This window comes from Clarias gariepinus, chromosome 22 (genome assembly GCF_024256425.1).
Source record: "Clarias gariepinus isolate MV-2021 ecotype Netherlands chromosome 22, CGAR_prim_01v2, whole genome shotgun sequence".
Classification (NCBI taxonomy): domain Eukaryota; kingdom Metazoa; phylum Chordata; class Actinopteri; order Siluriformes; family Clariidae; genus Clarias; species Clarias gariepinus.
In genome coordinates, this window is record NC_071121.1 from 6950812 (window position 1) to 6969864 (window position 19053).

General features: G+C 40.9%; 1 protein-coding gene across 2 annotated transcripts; it reads left to right on the top strand.

Annotated features, from left to right (window-relative positions):
* The first annotated feature begins 5937 nt into the window (after window positions 1-5937).
* acvrl1 (activin A receptor like type 1) lies at window positions 5938-17745 on the top strand. 2 transcript variants are annotated; one of them, XM_053482553.1, is made up of 10 exons: window positions 5938-6028; window positions 11061-11135; window positions 12513-12737; window positions 13068-13252; window positions 13637-13736; window positions 13851-13997; window positions 14762-15037; window positions 15125-15322; window positions 16524-16654; window positions 16913-17745. In XM_053482553.1, exons 2-10 carry the CDS (start codon window positions 11063-11065, stop codon window positions 17057-17059), a joined length of 1482 nt encoding a protein of 493 aa, XP_053338528.1. In that variant the 5' UTR covers window positions 5938-6028; window positions 11061-11062; the 3' UTR covers window positions 17060-17745. The 2 variants fall into 2 exon arrangements, with proteins under 2 accessions (XP_053338528.1, XP_053338527.1); XM_053482552.1 differs by lacking the exon at window positions 5938-6028 and adding an exon at window positions 6682-6730.
* The last annotated feature ends 1308 nt before the right edge of the window (window positions 17746-19053 follow it).

Here is a 19053-nt window from a genome sequence, read left to right on the forward strand (position 1 = left end):
GGCACCCCATCCAGGCTTACAATCTTAGTGTCACTCTGACTGACAAGAGACAGAGAATATGCCATCGCTTACACCCGGAAAGCACTGCCAGTTTGCTCTCTAGACACCTGGCAATGGATTCAAACCACAAATCACAGTCTCCCAACAAATAGCTAAATGATTTTCTGTTGTGCCACATGGAAACCCTTATTAATGCTATTGCATAGCCAGAATTTGGCGAGTGCTTAAAAGTCAACTAGACCATTTCAGCATCTTAACATCCTTGTGTGAAAGTGGAAGATACAGAAATGAGCTGTAAAACATACTTTCCACAGCTAATATCTGTGAGAGAAAACACTTGCAATATGAGTTGCAATACACGTAGCCATCTGGTTTAAATTATTTTTAGCATTTGCCAACTGAATGTATTATCTTCTACATATGAAATCAGTAAAAAAAAAGAAGAAGAAGAAGAATCAGTATGCACTAAGCAAATCTGTCATGTTAATAGAACATTCTATTCTATTTTTATAATATATCATAATATTTCACAGTGGTTGCTTTATCGTCATGGAAGAAATCTACCAAGCACAGGGAGAAAACTCCACAAACATGGCTCTGAAGGCAGGACTTAAACCCATGTTCTTTCTTTATAGTATATTGTGATGCATCAATTTTGTACAATTATTTTTCCATTGTTAATCCTATTGTTTCCAGTTTAACAAGTTATCAATTTTAGATGTACATTCCAGACAAAAGTAACATCTAAATAAATATTAGTAGAAAGAACTGCAAATTATTTTTAGTGCCGTCGGCTTTATAATCAGAAGACTGTGACATAAGCTACTCATTAAAAAGAATAAAAGAACAGATCACACATTCATCCCCAAGGCTAAAATTTCAAAACACAAGACAGGCGGTTTTTGCTGATTACACGGAAATTAAGATAGTGGCAGCACACATTCATGGGAACTGCAAAGAAAATAAAAAATAAAAGAATCAAATAATCATTCTTCCTCTCCTCATCCCACTGATGTGAGCACTTCCAGCTGGTCTTGCCACACATCAGCCAAATGTGCAGATTACAAGCGATGGGAAAGCAGGAGAATCCTAGTGGGAAAAACAGTTCTTCTTTAAAATGCATCACACTGAATTATGTGCTCCATTTACAGTTCTTTCACAAAGTTACATCGCACTATTATTAGTCTACCTAATATTGAGTAGGTCCCCGTTTGCCACCAAAACAGTAATGACCTACGTGTTCTGACACCTTTCTATCAGAACCAGCAGTAACCTTTTCCTTAATTTGGCCTACAGTAGGTCTTCTACTGGATCGGACTACACGGGCCAGCCTTCACTCCCATGTGCATCAGTGAGCCTTGGCCACCCATGACCCTGTCGCCAGTTCACCGGTTTTCCTTCCTTGAATCACTTATGGTAGGTCCTGACCAATGCAGCCTGGGAACATCCCACAAGAGCTAAAGATTTGGGGTTACTTTGAGCCAGTTACTTTGTTGGAGTTACTTTGATACTACTCACAGTAGCTCAGACATTTTCAATATATCATAAAAAAAATTGGCAAGCATAAAGATTTGAGTGATTGACAAGGGCCAAATTGTGATGGCAAGAGGACAAGGTCAGGCCAATTCCCAAACTGCAGCCCTTGTTGGATGATCCTGCAGTCTAAAATGATCAGCCTGGCCTCCTCTCTTTTTTTTTTTCATTGTAATCTCTGGACACAGTGTTTTCCTTGGTGTCTTTCACACCACCAATTCTCTCTACCGAAAAAAGGCATAATCCTTGGCTTACCCACATCCTCATGCTCCTGTCTGAGTGTTTTTTCCCCAGAGCCTGGCTTCCTCGCACCATTCCAGCTCTGTCTCCGTGTCTCTCCCTAGATTACAGTTTTGTCTAAAGTGTCTAAACCACAATCCTGGAGACTTAACCTCTTATAAGAAGTGTTATGAAAAACCTTACAGGTTTTACTGAGTTTTAAGATTGTATATAATAAAATGTGTAATTAGATATTTTAGAATCCCTTCAGAATCCCCAAAGCTGATTTTATTTGACAGTGTGCTGAATTAAGACATGCAGAATTAAGATGAAGTCAAACATTGTTGAATTACTTAAGCTGTTAAACTTATCTGCAGTAGACTGGAGTGTGTTCCTGCCCTCCAGCCAATGGTTGCTGGAAAGGCTCCACGTCCACCACAACCCTAAGCAGGATAAAGGAGGTACTGAAAATTACATGGGAATATATATCTCGCTCAGTCCGATATACAAAATGAAAAAAGCAATGGTGGTTAAAGAGGCATTTACAAGGACGACCATGCAAGGCGACCGTGCCAACCAATAAGCCACCATGTAACATACCACAAACCCTTTAGATTGTCTCTTTTTTAGGTTGGTTTATGGAGTCATGGCTCTGACAGTTCCAGCTACAAGACAAATCTCTTTTTGTATTACATATCAATGTAATAAACTTCATTCTGATATATAATTGCCCCAATCTAGACCGTTCCCTCATATTGTTTTTTTACCTATAGTCTTTATAAAGCTATACAATGTTCAATATCGTCTTAGTGTTAAAGTAGCAGTATTAAATAAAAAATTCTGTAATGCTGATTTAACTCAGTGTTCAAGTACTTGATGGCATGATGACAATGACATGTGACTTGTGTGCATATATGGTACCTTGAATCCCGTGAAGGTTTATTCCTGTCTCATGACTAGTGTTCTCCAGATGGACTGCAGATTCACAGTAACCATGACCAGGGTTAAGCAATTAACTGAAATGAATAAGTGATTGTTTTTACAATTAAGGGAATACTTTGTCCCAGTTTGACTCTAACATCCCTCAATCAAGTCAAACCATTACAAAGTGTTCCCTTAATAAATTTTAGTCATTCGTTTGGAATTAAGCTTTGCAGTTGTGTAATGTTATAATGTGGAATAAGTATCTAGTATTAAAGTACAGCTGTGAAAAAGTTGCCTCCCAATTCCAGGACTGGGGGTTCAAATCTTGCCTGCAGGCTGTGTATGGAGCTTATATTTTCCACCATACTTTGTGGGTTTCCTCTTATATTCCAGTTTATCCCCCATAGTCCAGGGACCTGCATTGTAGGCTGACTGGTGTTTCCAATTTTCCCATAATGTATGACTGGGTGTGTGAGTGTCTGTGTGCTTATATGGGTTGACTTCCTATTTAGGCTTTCCTGGTAATATATATTTATATTATGAATATATATATTATATATTTTTTTATATTTCAAGCTTATAATTATGTCAACTCTTTTTACATAGTACATCCACAATGGGATTTTTTCAAGGTTTTTTTTATGCAATTTTAAAACCAGCATGAAAACCAGACACTAATCTAACCAGCAATATTCCCCATTCATTAATTTACCAAGCTAAAATGTCAAGCATTAATAAATAGTCAAAACATACTTTGGTTTTGGCTTTACACTGTTAACCTTATGACCGTATAATATTACAGGCATGGCCGTATAGATATCTGTGATTTGTGTCAAAACACATCACCACATGGTCATAACTCAAGTAACTTAGTTCACTATGCAATATCTCATTTTAAGATATGAGTCAACTGTAAGCTAGATTTAGCAGCAGTTTTAAAAGCATAACATTTCATGGAGTTAACCTAACTATCAAGCTCAGGGTTGCTGATTGGAGGGTCAGGGGTTTGAGCCCTGCAACCACCATGTCATCACTATTGGGTCCTTGGGCAAGACCTTTAACCCTACGCAGCCTACAAACAAACAAATTTTTAAAAAGGAATCATGCAACAGGATGGGCATTTATTTTAAATCTGTGGCAATCTTGCTGATCCGATGTAGTGAACCCTAGGATAAAAGGGATGAAGCCAAATAAAAAATAATTATCAGAAAGATCTTTTATTCACCAGGCCATGAACCAGGCTGTTACTTCCCTTTTTTTTCATTAAAAAAAGGAGAGGAATTGAATAAACTAGAATGTTTTGTAAACTTTTTATTACAGTGTGTAAAATGAATTTTACAAAATTTGGAAATGTTGGGGGAGGGCACATAGTGGCCGCAATTTGGGATTTGAATTTCTATTTTGGGTCTGTGTGTGTGTGTGTATGTATGTGTGTGTGGAGTTTGCATGTTCTTCCTGTGCTTTATGGCGTTCCCCTGGGACTCCAGTTTCCCTCAAAGTTTCCAAGTCTGAAGACATGCCTTGTAGACGGGTCTGTGTTTCCAAATTGCTCAAAGTATATGCCTAGCAGTATGTTTCGGTTCACCCATCCACCCATCCATTCATCCACCCAACTAGGAACCTCTATAGTTCAACTAGGGACTGTGGAGGCCAATGGTGATTAAAAAATTGGATTTATTTCCATTTTATGCCATACACTACAGGCAATGGTAATGCCAAATAGCCCAATCTGCATGTTTTTGGATTGTGGGAGGAAAGCGGAGTACCCAATGCAAACCTAATCCAAGCACGGGGAGAACATCCAAACCCCACGCACAAAGACGCGAGGCAGGAATCAAACCTGCAAAGCAATAGTGCTGATCATTACACCACCGTGCCGCCATAGGAGTGTGTTTGTGCCCTTCAATGGATGGCATTCCATCCATGGTGTGCCTTGGTTTGTTCTCTAAGTCCTCCACAACCTGACACAGGATAAGCGTTTATAAATGTTTTTTTTAGAGGGTCATAGTCTTACAAGGTGGCACAGGGGCTTAGTGATTAGCAGTTTGGCCTTACACTGCAGGGTGTGGGTTTGATTTTTGCCTTGGGGTCTGTGTGCATGGAGTTTGCATCTTCTCCCCGCGCTTGGTGAGCTATCTTTGTGTACTCAGTAAAAAATGGGAACAAATCCAATGGTCACCATTGGCCTTACATTTAGCAGACGCTCTTATCCAGAGCAACTTACATTTTTATCTCATTACACATTTTGAGCAGTTGAGGGTTAAGGGCCTTGCTCAAGGGCCCAACAGTGGCAACTTGGTGGTTGTGGGGTTTGAACCTGGGATCTTCTGAACCATAGTCCAATGCCTTAACCATCGAGCTACCCCTGGCCTTCACAATCCCTACACAAGCTGGATTACAGAGGTTCCTAGATGGATGGATGGATGAATGGATGGATGATGGATAGTCTCATACTGTAGAAGGTGATATCCATGACTCTTTTATAATACAATCCCAATCTAAAAAAAAATATATAAACAGTAATATTTAAGCTATATTTGTTTAGCATGGTATGCTTTTCCAAGGGTGAGGTAACTTTTGAAAATAAAAATACAAAATGTCTTATGTGTGACTGTTTGTCAAAGTCTGGTAAAAAGTAATGAGCACCACACCACATTCTATTCATAGAAAATGACAGACGTGAGGAAAATGAAAGGTTTGTGAGCGGACAGGAAAGCAGCCCTGAGAGAGAGAGAGAGAGAGCGAGAGAGCGCGCGCATTCCAACCCCACCGGGCTACACAATAAGGGGTGGGAACTGCACTGGATATTTAACAAATCAGCAATCTTAACTCCAACATCAGCCCGGCTCTTGCTTATCGACAGAGAATCCGAGGAAGGAGATTGTTTATTGCGGAACGGAAGACCGAGAGACTTCAAGTCCCAACTTTTTTTTTCTTTTTTTTTTTTCCCGCGTCCATTTTATCAGCTGGAAGATTGAGCTGAAGATATCACCGCGCCTTGTCCGCTCTTGTCCTTTCCCCTACTCTACACAGCTCCTTATCTTCCAATACCTTCTCTCTCTCTCTTTCTCTCTTTCTTTTTTCCTTTTATTCCCGTTGAAGTAAGAATAAGGAACTGTGACTGGTTTACTTCAACGTTGTTCTTTTGAACTTCAAACGTTTGATGTTGTTACATTGTACCGGACGCAGAGCCGCAGGAGGACTGAAGATGTGCTGAACGTCTGCACCTTCTGCTTTCAAAGAAACAAGGTTGTTTTATCACCCAAAATCGGCATGTTTTACTGTCAGGATGTGTCCTAAAAGTGCTATTTCGTGAGCAGATGGTTTGAAGATCGAGTGACAAGGAGCGAAGGTAAAATCATCATCAAAAAAACAACAACAAACAAACAATATTTGTAAACAGTTTGTGTATATCAAACGCTTTATAGGCATAATCAGGGCTGATTTGGTGTAAAAATGGAAAGATGAAAGAAATGTTTCAGCGGTTGTTGTTTTTTTTTCATCTAAGATTCGAAAGCGTTAAACGATGTGGGTTGAATCCCAAATAGGGCACTAGTACCCTAGTGACCCTATACACGGTCACTATGCAGGGAGGGTTAGAATGGATTGTACATTCCTTCCAGCTGACTGGCACAGGTGGCAAGGTGATTATTATTGTCTCCTTGCATTTCCAGGGTCCGGGTTCGATTCCTGGGTTCCGGTCCGAGTGTGTGGAGTTTGCATGGGTTTCCTTAGGGTACCCCGGTTTCCTCCTACAGCTGGTGTTCCCAAATTGCCTGTAGTATATCTGTGGGCCAGGGTGTACCCTGCCTCAAGCCCTAATTTTCTGGTGATAGGCTCCAGGCCCACCACAACCCTGTGCACAGAATAAGATGGTATACACGATGAGTGAGTGTGTGTGTTATGGATTGGCACCCTGTCCAGTCCACGGTGTACCCTGCCTCGACCCCTAAGTGCTCAAGTACATGTTTGATATAGAGTGATATAGACGATGAGTGACTGTGTCTCCAGTATAAAGTGATGTGCGATTCTCACTTGGGAACGTTTCATACAGGTGAGTGCAGTAACCTTGTTACAAAAATGCCTTTTTTTCCTGCTAAAAAGGGCATATTGAAGCATTCTAAATAGCCACATTTGCAAATAATAAGTTTTACCTTTTACATTTTAATATGAATTATACAATATGACTTGTAAATATAACATGTAACATAAAGTAAAGCTCATGCTTGTTTTGTTAAACAAAGCAGAGCCTATCTAGTCTATCACTTTGTTACTTTGTTTTTTGAAGAATCTACCCAGAAGCAATTCACACCCCTCAAACATGTGGATAAACATGTGGCTATTAAACATCTGTTGTTTTAAGCAAAATGTGGTGCGCACGAATGCAATCAAGTCGTTCCAGTCCTTTGTATCTGATGTCAAAACACTACAAAAAGCTGCAAGATGGAGCTACTGATAATGTCCTTAAAACGTTTCAGACACTTTCTTGTGAACTTAGAAGTGTTAATTATTGTTTGCTTATTTTTTCACCTTTTACCATGTGTCATGCACTGAGATAACGAGTAACATCAGTAACTGAGTTTCTGACTTTCTGTCGAAAGATGACATGCAAGATGATAACAGCAATCGCCCTAGAAAGAGAAGGATCTAAAAAAAAAAAAAAAAAAAACGCAAAAAGGGGAAGATCAGAAAGCAAGTGGAGTCGAGTTCCCATGAGTCTGGTGACCGCTGCTTGTGAGAATAGTGTAAGAGACATTAAAACAGAAAATGCTTGCCATGAGATTTAATTTCTCATGAATGAAGGCATAAAACTGATTAACATTTACAGAAGACTACAAAGACGGTGCAAGACTCTTAGCTGCAGTAAAAAATTTCAAAGGTCAAAACATTTTAAAGACGTCTGTACATCCGTGAATGACGATCCCGGCTTGGAGCCCTGAAAGAGAAGTTGTTTCCATAACCATTTAGCGAGTAGGAAGTTTTTCCTGATCCTTTAAAATCGAGCTATAACTTGTCGCCAACTTGCAGAAGAGATGCATCTGTCTGTGGGAACTGTTCACACAGTCATTCACAAACATCACATTAGAGGAACTCTGCTGGGAGTTATTGCCACATCCCCCACACAGTCCTGACCTCGCTCCAAGTCATTTCCACATGTTTGCGCCATTAAAGGAGTTCCTGGAAGGCCAGATTTTCATTCATTTTTTTTGAAGCAGGCAGTGCAATCATGGCTCTGAGGTACCTAAAAAACCTGATGGTATCCAAGCACTAGTGAAACGCTCGGATAAGTGCATTAGTGTAGCAGGGGATTATTTAACTCTCATAGCTGTGCTCTGTTGTTCTGTACAATTAAAAGTCCTAGTTTGACTTGAACAGCACACATACTGTAATTAGGGTTAAGACCCTTTTTTTTCTTCTTTTTTTTTAAATGAGAATCTGTTTTTTGTCTTATGAGAAAAATGAAAGAATTTTTTTCCTGTTCAACGAGTACAAAAATAAGTATTTGAAAGGAGCCATTTAAAATTAATTTTCCAAATCACAGTCAGGATCAGATGTCTGCACCACATGATTTTTTAATGATAATGAGTTTACCCCTGCTCATGCCGTGAAACTTTCACGAGCTGTTAAGCTGGTGAAGTTTTGTCTGTTCTGTTTGTGTCTGAGAAAGTTTCCTCCAGGATTTTCCAGTCTGTCTAAAATATACCAGTAAGTGGCCTGGTGATCAAAACCCATCCTGCTCATGCAATGGATATGCATCAAATCCACCATGGCCTGTGGTCATGCTAAAGCAATTACTGGAAAAACTCATTACGGATGAAAAATGCAGTTAAAAAAATGTCACAGCATTACCCCATCCTCCAGATAATGGAGATGTTTGTCATTTTAAACAAAGCCAAATTATTAGCCATGACTGCTAGACAATTCCCAGCAGGAATCATTTAGCGTCTGGTTGCTTGTACAATACATAGTGTGTTGGTTACTGCATGAATAGAGCCTACAGCATTCAGCTCTTCTTTTTTTTTTTCATTTGCTGACTCTCCATTTATAATGAAATGTAATTTTTTGGAACCGCCCTGTAGTACAGTGGTTAGCATAGTGGTCTCCTTGCACCTCCAGGATCTGGGTTTGATTCCCACCTTGGGGTCTGTGTATGCCCGCGTTTGAATGTTCTCCCTGTGATTTTCCTGCAGTCCAAAGACATGCAGATTAGGCTAATTGGCATTCCCAACTTGCCTGTAGTGTGTGTATGTGTGTGTGTGTGCATCATGCAATGGATTGGCACCCCATCCAGGGTGTTCCCTGAATCAAGAGCTAAAAGATGCTGTGTCCCGAATGCCCCCTTTTAAACTCATGCACTTGCAAATAAGACATTGTTATTTTGCCCGTTCAACAAAGACATCCATCATCGCTTGGCAAAGCAGTCAGAGTCATCTCTCATATTATTGAAGACTATAAGGCCTGCAATCCTAGCAACTTGTTCACTACAAATGGTGCGTTTCCTTACATTCCGGAAGCGCTTAATCCAGATGGATTCAGTGTGATAGGAACACTAGATGGAAGGCTTCACATGGCATCACATGCACACATTTATACTTATACTTTGGCTGATGCCCTTATCCGGAGCAACATACATTTTAACTTGTATGCTGTGTGTGTGTGTGTGTGTGTGTGTCTGTAGGCATTGTGCGTTTTTTACAGCCTTACATCGACATTTTGCTTATGGCTGGTAACGTAGACCTTTATGTAGTCCCTCCTCATGTTGTTTCCAGCCATCACTGGGGAACATAATTTGGCGCTCTAACTACGATCATAATATTTGGAGAGATAATACTACTTCAAAAGCTAAGAGGAGGTTAAGCGTTGATAGTCTAATCTGAAAAGCCTTTGATAATGACCCGAGAGAAATCTAGCTAAAGGCGCCTGACTGGCTAATATATTGTAAGACTGGAGCTTTGCGTAATTGGTTTTAGCTGCAGTATTATCTACATAGGATGTGTCCAATTGTTAGATGTCTGCCTTTTTTTTATGTGTTGTTGATGAGTCAGGGGTAGCTCCGTGGTTACGGCACTGGACAACAATTGTATGGTCAAAGGTTCAAACCCCACAACCACCAAGTTGTCACTGGTGGGGCCTCGAGCAAGGCCCTTAACCCTCAACTGCTCAGATACTTAACGAGATAAAGAGTTAATTCGCTCTGGATGAGGGTGTAAGAACAGTTATTAAAGTTTGTGTATCTATTTTGCAAATCGGTTAAAATTCCAATTTGATTTTGGCAAGTTTTCATTACTTTCCAGCTCTGTAATGAGAAGGTACAGTTTAATAAAGTATAGGACTGAGATAAATAAATGGAATCAGTCCGATGTCGTACATAATCATTTCAGTCTTGTTTGCATCAAATGTAAATCAAATTAAATTCAGAATCAGACCAGAAGAGTTTAATATTTCTAAATATCGTCAAACAAAATAACCCACACCATATGTTTTTACAGAATACATCAAAGCAGAACAATGACATTTTTTGCTGAGTCTTTTGGAAGAAAAGAATCGGGTCCAAACCCTGCCTAGTACGTAATACCCATCTATTTCAAAACAGCATAGCTGACTCCTTTTTTCCATTACATAAGAGGAGTAAACTGTATACTTATGGAAGTACAGTCCCAGACAAAGCCGCACGCAAATGCTTCCCGATGTTTGATGAAACATTTATGAGCACAGCCTGTAAAAAAAGAATTATAATAAAATAAGGCATTCCTATAGTGGTTTCCTTCCACCAAAGGCTGTAGCAAGAGCATGCCTTAAATCACACACAGTGTTCATCCACCAGGAGCTGAACTTTCTGTGATTCTGTCTCCGAGGCGTGCTTGAAACGGAGCGGCCAGCTCGTCGCGTTTCCTACAGTTTTATTGTGCGACAAACGGCGACGCACGCAACCAGCCGTCTTGTTTGCGTGTCCAGCGGCAGACTTTAAGGAATGAGCGCAGGCCCCAGGTCTCTGGCTGCCGAGCTCCTCAATGGCAGGAAACATAGCCATCAATATTTACTCTGCGTGCGGAGCAGCCGGCGTGTCCATTTCTAAAGCCCGTTCCCACCCTCTCTGACTGCAGCAATTAGAGCGCAGGCAGACTGACTGGACCCACTGCCTGTTGCTTTTTCAGCCCATGACTTCCTCTACCGCGGGGACGGGACTACCGCGCTGCCAAGACCATTTAGGGACCTGGTCACATGGCATGCCAGCCAGCTGCACATCAGCGTTTTAAAGCACAGCTGGACGATTTGAAGATGTTGGGATGAGGGGGCGGGGATGACTGTAACGGATGTGAGCATAACATAAACTAGACCGTTTCGCAGGGCTTTGATGTCTTTCTGTTTTGTCTTACCCACAGAGATGGAAACTGCTACACAGGGATTCCTGCTGCTTCTGACTTTGATGGTTTTAAAAGGAAACCCAGTTCACGCAGGTAAGGCGAGCTGCAGTACGTCTAAAACTGTTTTCGCTGTAGAGACAGGAGTTACATAAAAAACTGGGATGATTATTTAATTTTTTTTTTTTTTTTTTTTACCGATCGTGAATCAGCTAGGTGCAGATGTAGCGATTTACTCTCTCCCTCTCGCTAGCAGCGAAACAATAGCGTAAAGGAAATGTGTATCTTCCTGCCACGGGTAAGCTTGCTGCGCTTGACAGGACATGTTTCAATAAACTCGCTTAACCCTCGCTTCTGTGTTTTCTAAATGCACTACATTTCTTTGGTCGGATATTCCCAGTTCAGCTGCACTTACTGTAGGTAAACTGATACTTGCATACTTTATTTTTTAAAAATCTGCTAATGAATGCACGGTTTTATTTTTAAGTGCATTTTTCGGTATGTTACCATTGTTTTGTTACAACCTATTTGTATAATTGATGCATACGCACAGACTTAAGAGCATGTGTATGTAGTTCATATGGTGGGGTTTGCTTTGTGGATTCAGGATTGTTTTCAGAGAGAGAGAGAAAAAGTTTATAGCTATTAAATCATATAATCATACAAGAAGTGTGATCCAGCGTTCCTTAAGTAATAAAACCCCAAGTTATTTCGAAGTTATTCAAATCTCACCACCACCAAGTTGCCGCTGTCGGGCCCTTGTGCAAGGCCCTTAACCCTCAACTGTCGCTTTGGAAGAGGGTGTCTGCCCAATGCTGGGAATGTAAATGTAAAACAACATACAATGGAATAGTGGATGGCACTGTGGCCTCGCAGCTCCAGGATCCTGCCTCAGGTGTGTGTGTCGAGAAGTTAGCATGTTCTCCCTGTGATTGGTGGGTTTCCTCCCTCAGTCCAAAGGCATGCAAATAATCCATTCCCAAGTTGCTTATAGTATGTGAATGAGTGTGTACGCCTGGTGGACTGGCACACCGTGCAGGGTGTACCCTGCCTCATGCCCTCCTCAAGTCTCCTGGGATAGGCTCCAGTGTGTGTGTGTGTGTGTGTGTGTGTGTGTGTGTGTGCCCTGTGACGGATCAGCACCCTGTCCAGGATATGCCCCGCCTTGTGCCCAAAGTCTCTTGGGATAGACTCCGCACTCCCCACGACTCTGTAACCAGACAAGCGGTACAGAGACTGAATCAATGAACATTGATATAAGAGGTATAAGAGGAATAAAACATAACAGGGAATGCTATTTTATTATTAATTATTATTAGACCTATTGTGCTGAAGTTCCATTACTCATGCAGTGTGTTTGCTGATGTACATACCGTATAGATGAGCCATACTGGAGCTTAGGGAACCAACTCTGACCTTTACTCTGTCGTCATTGTCATCTCATCTCATGGTCTCTCTCTCTCTCTCTCTCAGAAACAGAAAAAAAGGTGACCTGTGCATGTGAAAATGCATGTCACGACAAACGGACATGTATAGGATATGTCTGCTTCTTCACCCTGTCCGAAGGCCAGGAACGCAGAGGCTGCTTTGAGAAAGCACAAAAGGAGCAATGTTTTGTCCCACTCATCCCCGGCATCTACGCTGAGTGTTGCTACACTGACTACTGCAACGCCAACTTAACAGTACCCAAGGGACCAGGTCAGGAATTTTGAACGACCTATTATCAAGAAAATCTGTCTGGAGAATCTAATGCTGAAATGATGTTTTTAAAGACGTCATCCCTTGTTTATTCTGATCAAAGTTACATGTGAGGAATTTCCTGTTAGGGACTTTAATTCTCCTATGACTCACGTTAAAGAGCCATAACAAAAGCGGCACTGCTGCCCTCTAGTGATGTGTTCTCAATGAATACAGTGCCATGATTTCTGTAACGTTCAGACAGATGGGTGACTTGTGCATAATTGAATTAGAGCTCATTACGCTGAGTCTGGTAAATATTAATGTCTTCTGCATGTATGTGTGCTTTAGTAGAGCCAACTGAATCCGGAGATGTGATTGTGCTGGTGGCCGTGCCTCTGCTGGTGCTGCTTTTGCTGTCCGTCGCGGTGTGTGTCTTTGTGTTGTGGCTACGCTCCAAGCGACAGCACCACCATCTGCAGGAACATGACCCCCCCATGCTCAAAGTGCCCAGTGGAGGAGACCCAACCTATGGGGTATGTGCTGCTTAATAAGCCTATCCATCTCATATATAACATTCATAACTTCTATTAACCTTACATAATATCATATATATTCATTTACAATACCATTGATTCTATTGTGTTATAGTAAGAGCTCAGGGCAATATGTAGTGTGCCCCCGCCTCGTACCCTCAGCTATCAAATTCCCCATTTCTTAATCTAATCAAGTATCTATTTAATGTGCCGGACATTCAATGTGCTAACGCCCTTGTGCCAGATGTTAATGCTGATCAGTGTATAGTTGATTATTTTCCTATATTATATATGTTTATATATGTTTTTCCTCTTAACCTGTTGAATATATTATATTAAAATCTCTATCTATTAAAGTTTAACTGTGAATTTTGTTTCGTCTAGGATATCTTTGATGAGTTTTGCACATCAGGTAGTGGGACCGGCCTGCCTTACCTGGTGCAGAGGACCATGGCTCGGCAGATCTCCTTAGTGGAGTGTGTCGGTGGGTGAGATGCGTTTGAAACAAACTAAAAACAGATGCTTCTTTATATGTAAATGAAACTGTCCTTGTTTTGCTACAGAGGTAAAAGTGTTGCGAATGTATACTTTGGGGTAGGTAAGGGCCGTTATGGAGAGGTGTGGAGAGGCACGTGGATGGGGGAGAACGTGGCTGTGAAAATCTTCTCCTCTCGAGATGAACAGTCCTGGTTCAGAGAGACTGAAATATACAACACTGTCCAGTTGAGACATGAGAACATTCTGGGTAAGTCTCGCATACTTTACACAATCAGATCTTTTATTCTATTTATCTTTAGATAGAGCTTTACCCAGGTCAGGTCAGGGTTGGTTCCACTAACAAACGGTGTGAGGTGCGAACACACCCTGGATCAGACCCCAGTCCATCACAAGGCATCACATCATAGCCAGTCCAAATAATTGCTTGTTTTTGGAAAGTGAAGAACCCAAAAGAAACCCTTACAGACATGGAACGAGCATTAAAGTCTAAGGTTAGGCATAGAGTTAGGATCAAACCAAAGACCTCACAGCATCAGAAGCTTCGCCAATGGAGCTTTATGGAGCATCTCACATCTTTTGTAAACACTGTATATAAAATGCAGAATACAGTCATATAGACAATGGATTTTCATATATTTAGCATCACATCTTTAAAGGTTATTGTAGTGCATGATGTAAATGAGATCAGTCAAATACCGTAGCATCTTCTTATGAAAGTAAGCAGTTTTTGGCCATTTGATTAAAAGTCTGGCTTGCTTATGGATCCTGTTATATTGCCTGCTTTCTCTCTGTATCTACATCTCTGTATTTTATGAATTAAGTCAGTGTAATCTCGTCTCTAGTGCATCTCCTCTTCATTAATTGTCTGTTGGAACATGCCAAAGCACTTTTTTATACCTAACAGTTACTGACTGAGTACAAGTGACTCCATTTCCAGTTACAGCTCTCGAACTATGGAACAATGAACAGTTCGTGCCCAGAAATGTATTGTCTCTCAATCTCTTTTCTCAGGATTCATTGCCTCAGATATGACATCAAAGAACTCCAGCACGCAGCTCTGGCTGGTGACTCATTTCCACGACCTAGGCTCTCTCTACGACTACCTACAGTACAACACTTTGGATCCGGAGGCGTGTTTGTGCATGTGCCTGTCGATAGCCAGCGGCCTGGTGCACCTTCACACAGAAATCCTCACCACTCAGGGCAAGCCGGCCATCGCCCACCGTGACCTCAAAAGCCGCAACATACTGGTGAAGAGGAACGGCCAGTGCTGCATCGCCGATCTGGGTAAGCGAAATGCTTCCAGGACGCTCCACAAGTTTTTATGTAGAAAAACCTTTTCACTAACGAGTGCTCTTGTGTATATATTTATAGGCCTGGCTGTTATACATTCTCAGTCCAACGACTACCTGGATGTAGGGAACAACCCAAGAGTGGGGACCAAACGCTACATGGCCCCTGAAGTCCTGGACGAGAGTATCCGTGTGGACATCTTCGAGTCCTACAAGCAGACTGATATCTGGGCTTTGGGACTGGTTTTGTGGGAGATCACACGCCGAACCTTCGTAAATGGTTAGTACAGGCTTGAGTTTTGGGCTCAAGGCTGAGACCGGAAATAAAAACAAGGGTTTTGCATAGTTTTCCACAGGAAAATGGAAGTTATATGGCTTAATAAAGGTAGGTGGTAAGGTAATAATAATGCATGGCCATAAGTGGAGTTTTGGCTCAGGCCACTAAGGATCTAAGTGGTTGATTTGGGAATCCAGGCTCGAACCCCACCGTTAATGAGTTGCCACACCCCATTATACCCTGCCACTGGATGAAAAAGTGGCCGGTTAGAAAAATGGGATGGTTTGCATCAGGAAGCGTAAAACTTGTGCCAAAGTCATGCGCGGATCGGATGTTCTGCTGTGACGGACTCTTGACAGGAGCATCTAAAAAAAAAAAAGTCTGTCCATAACCTACAAGCATTAAATCCCAGTGTTTAGATATTAATACTGTGATCCAACACTACAACTGATGACCGTGTGTTTTTTTTGGTGCAGTAAAGCCATTTTAAAATGTGTCCACGATATTGTTGTTCTGATGCACACACTTCATATGTTACATCATAGTGGAAATAATTCTCATATTTTTCACATCCCTCCTCAGAATCCCCATGTCTCACTGTCTTGCCAAGCCAATCTGTCCCATTCCTCTATCTGTGTCTGTCTCCACTTCCCACTCACGATTAGCAGTCCAGCAATTATAAACAGTCTTATCAGGTGTCAGCACTCCGTCTCATACACTCCAGATGCTTCTTATCGTTCTCTCTCCCTCTTTTTTTTTTTTTTCTCCCCCAAACACACCACACGCACACAAGTACTCCACATGCTTACCATCAATTATGGACAAATCCAAGACGAACTATATCCACTATTGTTTTTGTTGCTAAAAAACAGGGTTTAAGCATGTGGGTTTTTTTTATTAGATAAAAGTTATGCAGTACCCCTACCTCTCCCCTTACATGTTAAATTATGCCCTTGAGACTTTTACCCTGAGATGTCAGCTACCACATACACACAAGCTTCCTGGACGTCATCCAGCAGTCCTCCCACAGAACTATTAGCTGTTCCAAACTCCTTAAAATTTCAAATGGCTGTTTCAGAGATATGCTTTTGACTCGCAGTCTCAACAACAACAACAAAAAAAAAAAAAACTGACCTTTTCGTCACACAGTGGGTGAAGGCAAATCTTAACATCCTTTGACGAAATTCTCTGATGTGTGCTGCAGGAATTGTCGAGGAGTACCGTCTGCCTTTTTTCGATGTGGTGCCCTCCGACCCCAGTTTTGAAGAGATGAAGAAAGTGGTGTGTGTGGACCAGTACAGGCCTTGCCTTCACAACCGACTGCACTCGCATCCGGTATAGTACACAGTTCTTCTTTGTTAAGCTCAAAAAGCATCAAGCGATGCGGTTCAGTGTGAATTCTTACTCCGACTGCTTTTACAGTCTGGGCACTTTTTTTTTTTTTATCAGCAAAACTTATTAGCGTGTTTATTCCTGCTACTGCTGTATTAATTTGGGTTATGAATAGTGCGTCCGAACAGAGCAGAGATACACAATGCATTTATTGAATTGAGTGATTTAATTCGCCTTTTGTGATGATGTCTTTGTGTCCAGATTCTGTCTGCTATAGCTAAAATCATGAAGGAGTGCTGGTTCCAGAGTCCCTCAGCTCGCCTCACTGCCCTGCGTGTGCGCAAGACCCTGGCGAAGCTGGACCAAGACCAAGACTGCAGCATAGACAAACTCAAATTAGATGTCTAGAGACCTGCTCTTCTACTTAATGGACACAAGTTGCAGAACAGGTGCCAGAACCCCTCTTAGTCTCATGTGCCTTTTAAGAGCAGGATCTGATGCGTTGATTCCTGGTGCTTCAGCCGAGGAAGCCACAGCGCTGATGGACCGGCTGAACCCAAGCTGCGCTGCGAATCTCCTCTGGATTCCGATATGACTGTTGAAGGATTTACTGCCCCCTTTTTTTTTTTTTTTTTTCTTCCCCCAAACACATTGACTCAGCTGGAAGCGAAAGTCAGCCACGGCTAAACGTACTCGTCGGAGTCGAGATATTTGCACGTGTTTTTCTGTCAGTGTTTTTTATGAATGTGTTTGTCAGGATATGAGCCATACTGGACTTCCCAATGGAGGAGTTTCCTGAAATTCCTTCACGACTCTGTCTCCCTCCTCCTCTTACATTCTTAATGTCTTAAACGAGGACACCATGTACTTTGTTCTGCTATGTGCATTTTATCCGTTCCAAAGTTGTTATGAAAACTTTCCCAATTACTGTATCTTAAGTATATATCCATTAACGCATACTGATATAATTACAAATATGCAGTATTCATTTAAATGATATTTTATTGCTGAATAACTAATAGAGATGTTTTAAGTGGTATAATCCAAAGTTAAACCTTTGTAAATATAAATATTTTTTATATTTTATATATATATATATATATATATATATAGGGCTTTCTGGTGCCCCTTAGTGACTCTTTATACTGCTTATATGTTTAATTTTTTATAAAAATGTTTTATATTGGTAAAAGACTTATTTAGTACTGTTTTTTGCACAAAAAAAAAACAAATGTAATTCTCACCTGAAATACTAGTATTAAACAAAGAAAATGTTATATTTCGGTTATTCGACGCATCTCATAGTTGCTGATGTAATATTTCATTTATCTTAGTCTGTAATAAGTCAGCTCCTGACCAAAATTAATGCAACACAACATGTGTAGCTTTAAAGGAGAATTAAAAAATTGAAGCACATTCATATTGCTTGGATGTTTTTTTTTTGTTTTTGTTTCATTATTCCTGTGAGAATTAACACAAGCATACAAGTTACAGTGGTGTTTAATATGAGTGGGGAAAAAAGGTCCAAATACTCTTTGTCACTCATTATTTTTAAGCAACATCATAATTAGGAGAAATTCAACGATGAAGTAGCGGAGACGTCGATGCAAATTTTTGGGCTATCCCAGAATGCAGTTACAGAGAGACTCGTCTTGGCTAGTGGTGTATGAGTGGACAAATGCAAAGCTGTAGCATTAATATAAAGATGTTTGAGTGTAATGTATGGTGTAAGGAGGTGTAAGTGCTGGACAGAGTCACTGATATAAGAGCTACTGCCTCATTCTCTATAGGTGAAGATAAGGCTCAATCCAATTAGGACAATTAGACTACCTTAACAGGCAGTTAAGCAGCATTACTAGTAATGTAGGAAATGACTTTCAATGAAAGGAGCTCAATCTAAAAAAAAAAAAAAAAAGTGGATTTCTCTTCTGTGTAGGGTGTTTTTAAAAAAAGGGTCCACATGTAGCTCATACCTTTTAACACTAGGGGGCATCAGAAGCTCCAGATTACATCCAAAGGTCTTAAGTTCTTTCTTACTTTGTTCAGCAGCAGACTGACCTCGGCTCCCTGAAACCCAGGTTCATGTTTTTTTATTAACGTAACACGGACTTATTATTGTCATCAGGACTCTGTTACAGCCTAATCTGATCTATTTGTTTTGCATTGTACATTGGGTGTTTGTGCATCATGTTACTGTTCAAAGCGATACAAAAGGCACTCAAGGACCCGATATCCCCGGGGAGTAACCGAGACGCACCTCTGTGCTCCACAAGCATTCATAGATACAATGTTGAATGCATCCTCCCAGGTAGAGTTTCAACCCGGGCCTATATTTACCCAGCACAAACAGATCTTGCATCTCTTATTCATGCATATGTGCATTCCAAATGAGTATTTCTAGT